At 55.1% G+C, this 11574-nt stretch overlaps 1 protein-coding gene across 5 annotated transcripts; it reads right to left on the minus strand.

The window, feature by feature from the left end:
* Window positions 1–88: 88 nt before the first annotated feature.
* On the minus strand, window positions 89–11304 carry Puf60 (poly(U) binding splicing factor 60). 5 transcript variants are annotated; one of them, XM_052748076.1, is made up of 12 exons: window positions 11179–11304; window positions 7571–7672; window positions 5409–5504; window positions 5214–5303; window positions 4293–4343; window positions 2083–2244; window positions 1915–2007; window positions 1573–1786; window positions 1300–1490; window positions 1049–1184; window positions 620–855; window positions 89–533 (listed from the first exon to the last, which is right to left on the minus strand). In XM_052748076.1, the coding sequence occupies exons 1-12, from the start codon at window positions 11200–11202 to the stop codon at window positions 234–236; spliced, it is 1695 nt and encodes a 564-aa protein (XP_052604036.1). In that variant the 5' UTR covers window positions 11203–11304; the 3' UTR covers window positions 89–233. The 5 variants fall into 5 exon arrangements, with proteins under 5 accessions (XP_052604036.1, XP_052604037.1, XP_052604038.1 ...); XM_052748077.1 differs by having other exon boundaries at window positions 7571–7669; window positions 11179–11288; XM_052748078.1 differs by lacking the exon at window positions 11179–11304 and adding an exon at window positions 9532–9629.
* Between the last annotated feature and the right edge of the window lie 270 nt (window positions 11305–11574).

Genomic DNA, 11574 nt, shown 5'->3' on the forward strand with positions numbered 1-11574 from the left:
TGGTCTCTGGTGCCTTGTCAACAGAGAAGCAGACAAGATACCCCACATACAGTCCGCCTGGGTCAAGGGACCAACTTCAAGACAGGGATTTCAGGGCCAGCAGTATCTGCACCTTTATGTACACTACAGCATGGGCTGGGCAGAGTGCCTGGTCCCAGGGACACCACTGTTAACACTCTACAAAACCCAGAGGAAATAAGGGGTAAGTGCAAGTCCAGGAAATGAGGCCAAAGTCACGCAGAGAGGTCGCTGTTATCAAAACGCTCCTGGTCATACACTTCAGCCACCACCTTACGGCCAGCAAACCAGCGCCCATTCAGGGCCTGGATGGCCTTGTGAGTCTCTGAGGCCATGGAAAATTCCACAAAAATCTTGACGATGATCTCTGCATCCTCCTCCTCGCCCTGCTTTTCTTGGTAGATAATGACCCGGTTCACAGCACCAAATTTGCCACACTCCTCTGTCACCTCTCCCTCCAGGTCGTCGTCGATGTCCTTGGGGTCTACCATGTTGCGTAAAACCATTACTGTGGACTGTGAGAAAGGAAACTGAATGCTGTGGCCTATCGACCACACTCTACCCACTCTACCTTAGAGGGCCCTGGCCCTGGCCCACCTACCTCCTGTTTTCTGAGTAGTTTCTGCATGACCATGTGTCGAGCACTGCTGCCTGAGATGCTCATGTGCTCCTGTTCACTCAACATCTCTGGCCGCTCGGACTCAGGAAACAGCTCCTCCTCTTCTTTCTCCTTCTTGGGTTCCAATAGACCCAGTGTTGGCGGGCTGGCTAAGATGGGGTTCACCACTCCCACAGAGGGGATGGTGACAGGAATGGGAGGGCGGGCTGGGGTAACACCTGCAGCAAAACCAACCAAGTTCAATAGTCACACATACACCCTCCTTGAGAAGAAGTAGAGAGCTGGTTGGCTATAGCCAGCCTGCCCTGGGTTCAAGTACTACACTGAATTAAGTATGGGCTGGGAAGCTGAAGACAGAGCCTCGAGGTGAGGGGTAAAGAATGGTGGAAAACCTGACCCACTCACACTCACCTGTGATGACTCCAGGGGCCTGGGCAGCCATGACAGCCTGGGGTAGAGCGCCTAAGGGCTGGGCCAGTGTCAGCGCTGGGGACACTAGTCCTGGTGTAGCTAAAGTACCCAGCACTGCTGCTCCAGCCACTGCTTCCTGCAACCAAAAGGTAACCACAGTCAGTTTCTAGTCTGGCTATCTCCACCCCCGAAGGCTCAATGGGCCTGTCCACCCACTCACTGTCAACCCACACCACTGTACCAGTTCTTACCTGAGCTGTAATCTTGGCTGTGGCTGCAGCTGCGGCTACAGCGGCAGCAGGCGGGAGACCTCCAGGCGTGGCAGGTGTTAGCAGGGGCATGGGGGGTGTGACGGCCTTGCCCACCCTCAAGTACTGGCCACCCAGATCAAAGAGGTTCATGGAAGATACAGCATCCTGGGACGACTGGGCCTTCTCATATTCTGCAGGGCAGGATGAGCAGTGAGGAAGGCCGGCCCCAGTACCGGGGGGCTCCCTCTTCTCCTTGGCTTTCCCCAAACTTACCAATAAAACCATAGCCTTTGTGCTTGCCAGTTGTGGGGTCCCGGGCCAGCGTACAAGACTTGATCTTGCCAAAGGCTTCAAACACACTCTTGATGTCATCATCAGAGAGGTCCTGATGTACAGAGGCCACATAGATGCGGTTGAAAGCCCTAGCCTCCTCAGCCAGCTGGTCTATGATGGGTTGGGCCTGTCCTATGTTGCTGGGTCTGCCCACCTGAAAAGAGGTGAAGAACAAAGTCTACCATCAGCCTAGGCCTGTGGTGACTGCTTGTATGTATGAGTACACAAAGCACGCCCTGCATTCTCAGCTACAGGTCCAAGACCAAACTCTCTTATTGTTACCTTAATGTTCCTGCCCCCAAGCATCACTGAGTTCATCTGCTCCAAAGCTAGCTGTGCAGCTTCTGGGACTTCATACTCTACGAAGGCAAAGCCCTAAACACAGAGAGTTGCCATCAGGCCAGGAAAGCAGATAGGAGGGCAAGCTAGGGCACTGGGGTACCTCCTTACCTTGTGCTTCATGGTAACAGAATCCCAGGACATATCAATGCTCTTGATGGGGCCAAAGGGAGCAAAGGCCTGACGAATGGTGTCTTCCCCCAGCTCGTAGTAGATGGAACCCACATAGACTCGGCACATGATAGCCAGTGCCCGCTGACGCTGAGCTGCCATCTGCAGCAGGACAGAAGGAGAGAGCCACTGGCTTGTCAGGAAGGCAGGAGACTCAGCAGCCCTCTCCCATCCTGGCCCACCCACCCAACTCTGCTGTGGGAAGGGCTCCCCACGCAGCAGTGAAGTGCAGGCTGGGCCCTTGCAGCCAGGGCTTAGGGGTCAACAGGACCCCACCCCAAGTAAGGCCAGGCCCAACAGCAGGACATGGAAGTACCCAGCCCACCCAGGTCCCAAACAGACTGTGGCAGCAGAGCTGACAGGTGGTCAGAAGCTAAGGCTGAATGCCCTATAATTCAGCCCACTTCTCCAGTCTGGGGGCCAGGTACCTGGGCTAGGTTGGGAGATCCTCCCACTAGTCCAGTCAAGTATTGGGACAGAAGAGGGAAGGAGGAGCTGTCCAAGCCAGAGACACCTACTGGCATGGAGGCCAGAAGAGAGGGTGGCAGAAGACAGGGCAGCCATTGCCCAGAAGAGATCCCAGGGAAGGAATTTGGGAGCCCAGACAGGGGCTCTCTGGAGAGAACAAGGAGCGAGCTGCTCATGCAGGGAAACACAGGTGAGGACTCAGTGTGCTCTACACTCTCCCATCCCAACACCTCCCACAAAAAAAGAGCTGCTTGGAGCACATGACTGTAGCCATAAGAGCTGGCCCAGGTAAGAGCATCACAAGGCAGCAGAGAACCCAATGAAGAAGCCTCAGGGATCCTTGGGACAGGGAAGCTGGCAGGACTGGCAGTGAGCTGGGCCACTGAATTAGGGACCTCCCCATGCCCTGGGAAAGGCTCCTTCCAACACTTTATAGATGTGCCAGGCAGGGGGCTCTAGAGCCACAGGGAGGGCCCCATGTGCCAGGCAGGGCCTTACTCCTTAACACAGACACGGGCTCCTCTCACCCTAACAAAGGTCCCAGTGGCAAGAGACCAGTTGACTTCTTCAGACATTAGCAGGCCTAGCATAGCCCAGTCTCCCTAAGAGAGAGGACTAAAAGGTCCACCAACACAGGACTCACCCAGGTGGGGCCTATCTTTCCTCACATTAGGAGCTCCCTGAATTGGAGGTCATTCCCTCAAACTGGCTCCTGATAAGCCTCAGGCTCTCGCCCAGGTGAAGGGCCTCAAGGATAGAGCCACCCCTTCTCTAAGCCCCACACAGACATGAAGCCACATCCGTCCTTCAGGTCACAGTTGACAAGAGAGTATTAAGTCTCCCCTTCAAGGTGAGACTACTCAACTACAGGTCTCTCTGCCCACATCTCCCGGGACTCCTCAGAGGGTCAACAGCTCCCTTTCAGACAGGTGCTTCCCAGAGTAGACAGAGTATGTCTCAAATGTGAGGGCAACTCATCCAGGGATGACCCTCCAAGTGGATGGATACCCCAGAGAAAGGGCCATGTCTTTCCCATAGGATCTCCCCAGGATAGGGCCTGGCCACTTCAACTTGCCTCTGGGCAAGGAAGAGCCATCTCCTTCCCAGACTCCTCTGCTTACTGCAGTCATGACCACATAACCTCTACCCCTTGCTGAGAGCTAGGTCTGTGACCCAAGTTGTTATTTGCCCTTCCCTCTCTTGCTCACTCAGGCCCCCAGCCCCCACCCCATCCATCCATCCTCCCTCCAGAGTATGATGGGGCCACAGTTAGGACCCCTCTCTTATCAGGGGGCCTGACCCCAACCCAAGAGCCCGGGCAGCCTGGAGACTGTCTGAGCTGGAGGCCCACAGGTACATCCCCCACATGGGGTGGCAAGGCACAGATGAGCCTGGCATTGGCAGCTACCCTCCCTGGCTGGCTGCCGCGGCTGCCCTCCGCAGTTACCTGGCCGGTTAGTTTTAAGGTGGACCCTCAGAGCAGATGGAGGCCTCCCCAGGGGCGGTCCCGGGGTGAGTGCCCACACCACTGGCCCCACCATGCCTGGCGCTCTGCTGTGCTCGTCCAGAGCTGGCGGGCAGGGCCGGCCAGGGGAGCAAGGTCCCCAGCAGTGGGCTGCACTGCCCCCCTCTAGCCCTGACTAAGGACATGAGCCCCAGAAGAAGTGAGCATTTCTATTGACCGATTGCAAAGGTGAGAGAGGATCTCCAAAGCCCATTGTCACTGCTGCCATCTGAAAGACAGTAAAGACAGAGTTCAGTCTGTTGGAGCCGAGCAGTCTCCCGCTCTCGTCAACACCTCACGCAGACAGCAGCAAGGCGCGGAGTCCCCGCCCTGCCAGGGAGGCCCGCCTGCCTTCCCACACTGCTGGCCACTCTGGCTGGTCACTGGCACCTGCCCAGGGGGGCTTCAGAGCCCCAGGTGCCCCGCCCCACAGCCTTTGCAGCAAGACCGGCGAGGGCAGAAGGAAGGGAGGAGAGGGATGGACAAAGCACAGTGAACAGCCAGTATGAATGTCTAAGGGCTGGACCTGGGGATGGGGAAGGCTCAAGGCCCAGGAACCTGTCAGCTTCACACAGGCTTCTTCCCACAGATATCACAGCCTCCAGCCTAGAATAGGGCCCAGTGGAGCATACCCTTAAACTGCCCCTCGGTCGAGGGCCTCAGGGATAAAGGCCTGACCACAGGGGCAGGGAGGATCACAACCTACATGCTGCCACCATGGCTGTGCACAGCCTGGGTTTGGTGGAGACCCAGAGGCACCAGTGGTTAGACCAAGAAGGAGAACTGGGCAGAACTACAGAGAAGGAGTGGGAAGGGGGTGGAGAAGGGCCTTATCAAGCAACAGGAGGAAAGGCCAGGCCACTCATGCCTCAGAGAGGACCCTGGTGGTCCAGAGAATGAGTCTTGAGAGTCTGAGAGTGATAACACCTTCTGGGGGCAGTCGGCCACAGGCACAGGAGGAGGCAGAGAAGAGGAGGAGACGGTGGAGGTAATGGGGAGGGGCAGTGGAGGTTTCCTGGCCCAAGCTGGGCAGGAGGGCCTCCAGCAGAGCCAGCCCCAAGATAGTGGCAGTGGCGTGCAGGAGGGTGGTGGGGCTCACCTGCAGGTTGGTGAGCTGCTGCTGCTGGTGCGCGATGGTCTGTTTCACTAGTACACTCTTGATGCTCTGCTCCATTGCGTATTTCTTGGCCTGCAAGAGATGGCAGTGAGGAGCACTGGGGAGCCCAGCCTGCAGGGGGATGACCTCCCTCACCCATCTTGGTTGAGCAGTTGTGCCCAAGAGGTGCACTCTCACCTTCTGGAGGGCCTCCTGCTGCTCGGGCGTCAGGGGAGGCAGCCCCAGCTTGGTGCCTGTGCTTTGCCCATTTTCCATCTTGATAGAATCTGCGCCCTGGAGTAGGAAACAGGGGAGTTGTTGAGCAGCAAACCCCAAATTTCTCATGTTCCAGAAACTCCACAGGCCCTCTATCCCTAGACTCTTAAACCAAAGTAAAACAAGCCCCAGTACAAGCTACCTCCTGCCTGGTTAGGATGCAAGCCTTCCCTTCAGACATTGCTATCCCCATTTAGGTTTCTATCACAGGCATGACTCATGGGTAGGACATATTAAACCAGGCAGGCACCCTGTAGGGCCAGCAGTACAATGGCCTCCTCATGATCATAAGAGAGCAGTGTGCCTACTACCCCTTGTTGACAATCTGACCCCAGAGTCTCTGTCCCAACTCCTGTACAACAGCCAACCTCTGTTGTCCTCCAGAGCCAGGAGAGCAGAACGAGGATCGAAGATTCATTATTTACAGGCTACCTGGCACTCTAGCCTCTTGGTTCCCTCAACAGCCCTTTCGAGGGTCGAGGGCCACGCTGGAACAAGGCAAGGGGCCTCCCTCCAATAATGCCCTTTGAGGCCCTGAAGACAGTCTTTCTACACAGCCCCCGAGAAGGTAAGTGTTTCTCCTTGGTTCACAAGCCCTCCAAGAGGCTCCATCCCATCTCCATTAACACTCCTGTATGGCACATATGTGCTCAGCACACCAAAAGCAGGGTGCAGAGCAGCACCCTAGCCAATGAGTGAATAACACATGGGAGGGCAAGGGAGGGCTTCACACTTGCTGCAGACATAATCAAATGCTACCAGAACTGTGTTTACACTATTCCTATCAATGCCATTTCCAAGTTGTTTGCAGGAGAGGGAAACAGCCATGTAAACAGGGAAAGCCCAATGTCAGAGCCAGCAGACCCTGGGAGTAACGGACAGAGCCAGTCTACGTATCTAACCAGTTACCTCTGGTGAGACTTCTAGGCTTTCAGACACAATCTTTGAGAGAAACAGCAGAGAAGGCGGCCCTCAGCATAGGAGTAACAGGCAAGGACTGAAGTACAAAGTAGGCAGGTAGGGTCTGGCTGACTCAAAACCCATAAACCCCATCACGGATGCCAGAATGCTGAGTTTCTGGTCAAAGGTCAAAAGGCAGGAAGCTTATAAGACCCCCCTGGGGCAGAGTCCCAAGACCCCAAAGTCTCTCAAGAGCTGGCAATGGATGGGACCAAGGCCTGCAGTCTGGCTCATACTAGATCTGTCCTCTGCCCTCTCAGCTGGCCTCAGGCCTAGGAGGCTATGACACTAGAGTAGGCTGTCACCATGGAAATAAAAGCCAGTTCTTCTCAGCCCCCTAGAAACTTTTCAATCTCTTCTTTGTCTTAGTGAACAAAAGGCCCTTCTCCCACCAACCAATGGCATACTGGCCAGCCAGTCAGGACAGAGAGCTTTAGCCCCCACAACTTCCCAAGATCCAGGCTGCATACCAACATCTCTGTCTGCACCCCCCACATGCACACACCAGTGCCTGGGAGGCCTAGTCAGAGGCCACCACACTACCTTGTTGAAACCTTGTGGGACTCTGTGGAGGCGGGAATAAAGAACCTATCACCTAGCAACAACAGAGCCCAGCTTCACGTCCCAGAAGACTTACTCCCATGGGCCAGTGACTAGAGAACAAAATCCATCCACACCCACCAATAAGCCCAGAGAAGCATGGAGGGGGGGTGGTGTCCCCCAAGACACGTGTGCTTTGATTTACATGTTATTTTGTTGTTTTACTTACATGAAAACAAAGAGCTAAACTGAAAATCCCTATTTCTGGCTCTAGACACAACATTGCCCATTGCCACTCTGGAACAGGCCCCATCCCTCTGCACAATGCTAATGGCTCAAAGCCAGCACCACCGAGGGCTAGGCTGTAGTTATTCCCATCATCCCATCTCCTCCCCCTGCTGCCAGGCTTCAGCTAGATGGACTCTCACAGAAAAGAGGCAAAAGAGAAGCCTGCTGAGGAGGGGGCAGGGCAAGGCAGAGGCTGCTCATTGGACTCCCCCGACCACATGTCCTACTTGCTCCAGTCAGGTCTCACTAGGCCCAAGGATGCATGGTCTGACGGAAAAGATGGTTAAGGTTAATACCTGTGGAGGTTTCCATTTGTCTCCTGCTGCCACCACTGCCGCCGCCGCTGCTGCGGCCGCTGCCGCAGGCTCGGAACCCCCTCCTTGTTGGCCATTGACCTGCTGCAGGCAGGAAGGAAATGTAACAACAGTCATGTAAAAACCCATCACCCAGACCCTCTCCTCTTCCAAAGCTGCAGGCTGCCTTCCCCACCTAGAACAAGGGAGGCTGGTCAAGGGCTTAAGAAGGTCGGCTGAGTATTCATTACCAGCACCAATCGCACCTTGTACTGCCCTTAGACCCTCTACCCTGTCAGCACATCTGCAGCCACCCAGGGTTCTGACAGAAAGTAGAGCAGCAGCTGGAGCAAGCTGACAGTCTCCCGGGAAGGGACAAAAAGAAAAGGACAGAAAGCAAGCAGTGTTCCAGCCCAAGGCCAAGGAAAGCCACCCTTTTCTGCTGACAGACTGAGCCAGATTAGATGACAGGGTGACCAGCTGGCTGTATCCTCCTATCCTTCCCAAGGCAACAGGAGCACTGCTTCCATCAAACACTACACACATGTGGGCCAGGCCTCTAAGCTCAACCTTTACTCCAGTAATTCCACAAGCCCTGGTTCAATCTAGGCTTCCTACTCCCAGCGGCTCAAGTACAAAGCTGTCCTAGGAGACAGCTGAGAACTTAGCTCTCTACACTGGGTAAGACCCACCCCAGAGGAAACATAGAACACTGTTGTCTAAGGGCAGCCCTTTAATATGCAGCTCTTAATATGGCCTAGTGGAGTAGCCCCTGCCACCTGACAGACCTTGATAGAGGTGGGCAATGTATAAGGAGTAGGATGTGATGGACAGGCCCTTAAAACCCACCCCAACTTCTCAGAGATTGCAGTGTGAACAGAAGTCAGAATGTGCTTACACTACCATCAGCTCAAGAACATGCTCCACAAATACCAAAACACAGAGATGACTGTGCCCATTCTTGGAGACAAAGCCAGAGGCTGGCCAACTTGGACAAAGTGGGTCTCTCAGGTCATCAGACTACTGAAGGAGAGACAGCAGCACAGCCTGGTATATTGCAAAGACTATGTATGGCCGACCCAGCATGTACCTGGAGCTGCTCCTGGTGCTACAAACACGAGTGTTGCACTACTGCCTAGCTCAGCTCCACCGTGACTTAGAAATGCTATCCCAGAGCAAACTAAAGGAAAGGTGATTCCCGCAGCACACACAGGCATCCACACAACAGAAGCTGCTTCTTACCACCCACAGTGGAAGCATGCTTCAGGCATCAGCCAGACACCAGTGAGAAGTGAGAATCTGGGGCACATGTATAACTTACTGCCTCTCCAAATTACTAGCCACCCTGGATCAGGGATAGTGCTGAAAGCAGCAGACAATGCATATGAGCATTCCAGGGAAAGCTCACCTATGGACACTGGACAGAACTGGACAGGACAGGAAAGGAAGGGAAAGGAAAACCACCCAATTTAGCCCATTTACCACGGCAGAGAGTTCTCCAACAATCTAGAATTCTGTTCTAACCAGTCACCGGGAAAGCCTAGAGAAAACTATCATTTGCTATCCCGGCTAATCACTAATATGCATCTTAGCCATTTGTCCCAGGTCTAAGACCTAACAGTCACAGGCTGTCACCTTGGGCAATGGAAACAGAGGCCTTGCAGTCACAGTGCTCCCCAACACCAGGCAGTGGTGCATCAAGAGAGGGGAAGCCCCCTGAGGGACAGTGCTGCTGAGCGTCTCCAGTGCACAAGCCAAGCTCTGCCCTTCACCAGCTCAGAACACTTCCATTACAAAACACGTTAAATAACCTGAGGCAAATCACCTAAAATCTAGGCCTCAAGCTCCTCTTGTGCAGGGGCATGGCCTAGCTCTCAGGCAGCATCGAAGATTTACAGAACCATCTTCCATGAAGTCCCTTAGTCTCTGGGAAGTAAGCCACATGTTCTAGCAGTTATTAGTACCATTGACAGCAGGGCCAGGCCCTAGAATAGGACTGGCTGCAGGACGCTGTCTTCCATCTGTTCAGGTCCCTTCACTGGTGCAGTGCTGCTTCCTGGGTAGCCAGGCTTGTACTGAGCACTGTGGATGCAGCAAAACAAGGAAGAGAAAAAGACAACTCTAGGGGCCTCATAGTCAACTGAGGACAAAGACTATTCCAACTGCTTCAATGGTGAGACTTACTGCCCATGTCCATCTCGAGCCCATCTCAACAATGACACTACCTGTCTGGCACCAAGCTGTGGTAGAGCTGACCCCCCCCCCCCCAGCTAACCTTTCAGTATTGCATGAACACTAGGGATTACTCAGAAATGAGGCATCCACTCTCCTCCAGTGCTGTTCAAAGTATCTTATACTTTGTTCCCCTCTTCTATAATCTGATAGCCCCCTAAGGACAGTAGCCAAATACTCAACCATCTGGCTGTCTCTACACAAAGACCATTTGCTCCTGTAGCTTCAAGCAGCAGAGCATGATCTCTTAAAAAGTCAGCCATGAGCCGGGCGGTGGTGGCGCACTCCTTTAATCCCAGCACTCGGGAGGCAGAGGCAGGTGGATCTCTGTGAGTTCAAGGCCAGCCTGGGCTACAGACTGAGTTCCAGGAAAGGCGCAAAGCTACAGAGAAACCCTGTCTTGAAAAACCAAAAAAAAAAAAAAAAAAAAAAAAAGTCAGCCATGATGTGAATGGCACACACTATATCTATCCATCACAAGCTGGAGCAAGTACCCCTTTCCAAGTATGAGGGTGCAGCTCCCAGCTAGGGCCAAGCAATGGCAGCCTGGGTATACTACTTGACCCTACCAGTCTTGACTCCAGTCACCTGCTTAAGTCTTCTCAGACCTTGGCTCCATCCCTCTGGGTGAGGGTGGCAGTTAACAAAAGGCTGGGTTGCAGTGGGGTTAGGGCCAAGAGATAAGTGGTTCCTAAAGTAAGTGGGGAGGAAGACCTGGGGCAGACACTCCCGGAATATTCCTGACTGGCCAGGGAACACGTTGAGCAGAGCAGGTCAAGGCTCGCCAGCACAAGACATGGGGTTAGCAAAGTCTTAGGATGCCCACAAGATCTGCGACCAAGGAAGGCACTGACTGTCGGGTTCTCCAACAGAGCCAGGGACAGAATGACTGCTCGAAAGATGTGGGAGGATGTCCTTGCCCTCCTGCGTGGGTAACAGAATCGGAAACCCGCTTCTCTGTGCACCACGGCGCAGAGCAAAAGCCAGGGGTCCGCCCCTTCCGCGCCCCCAACACGGGAGCAGTCGCTTAGGCCAGGAGCCGGGGCCACGGCTCCCTGATGCCGCCGCCCGCCTAGATGACTGTCGTCCAGCCTCAACAGAGCGAGGCCCGCCCCGCGGAGACTCAGCTGGGGCGCCTGCCGCCAGCCCACCCCGCCCAGCTGCCGGAAACTGAATTTCTCGGGGCCGGAAGCTACAGCCACAGTCGCGGCAGGCGCGCGCCCGCTCCGCCCCCGCCCCGCGTGCCGGAGGGCCACAAAAGGCTCCGTGTGAGGCCCGATCAAGCCGCTGCGCGCCCAGGGGCCCTCCGCGCCCTGGCCGGGCCCACGACTCACTCCCACTAGCTGACGGCCATCCCCGGCAGCGAGAGATTCACTTACGAGAGCTATGGTCGCCGTCGCCATCTTGCGTCTGTCGCGGCCGCCGCGCGCGCCACAAGCCTTAGCTCCCTCCGCAGTCTCGCGCGATCTGGGCGCCGCGACGCGGAAGTCTCGCGATAGACCTTTCCCTAGCTACGTGGACGGAGACCGGAACGTATTTCCGGGGCGGAGCAGGCAGTTAAACGTATCCGAGTAGGACTGAACGGAGCGGGGCGGAGAGGGGCGGGCCGGGGCGGAGCGGGGCGGAGCGAGCCGGGGCGGGGCGGGGCGGGCGGAAGTGTGGGAGTGGAGGCCAGGAGAGACCGGCAGCGTTTGGCCCTGTAACGTTCTTTTTGTTTTGTTTTGTTTTGTTTTTTGTTTGTTTGTTTTTTTGGAGACAGGGTTTCTCTGTGTAAC

This window comes from Peromyscus californicus, unplaced genomic scaffold, assembly GCF_007827085.1.
Source record: "Peromyscus californicus insignis strain IS unplaced genomic scaffold, ASM782708v3 Scaffold_20__1_contigs__length_68692818, whole genome shotgun sequence".
Lineage (NCBI taxonomy): Eukaryota > Metazoa > Chordata > Mammalia > Rodentia > Cricetidae > Peromyscus > Peromyscus californicus.

What these genes read in the sequence shown, in the direction of transcription:
- Puf60 (XM_052748076.1), bottom strand. Translation starts at nt 11,202, where the DNA reads ATGGCGACGGCGACCATAGCTCTC. An exon ending in CAGCCAAGATTACAGCTCAG is followed by an intron (nt 1,185 to 1,299) that starts GTAAGAACTGGT and finishes TTTTGGTTGCAG; the next exon opens with GAAGCAGTGGCTGGAGCAGC. An exon ending in AACTACTCAGAAAACAGGAG is followed by an intron (nt 534 to 619) that starts GTAGGTGGGCCA and finishes CCTTTCTCACAG; the next exon opens with TCCACAGTAATGGTTTTACG.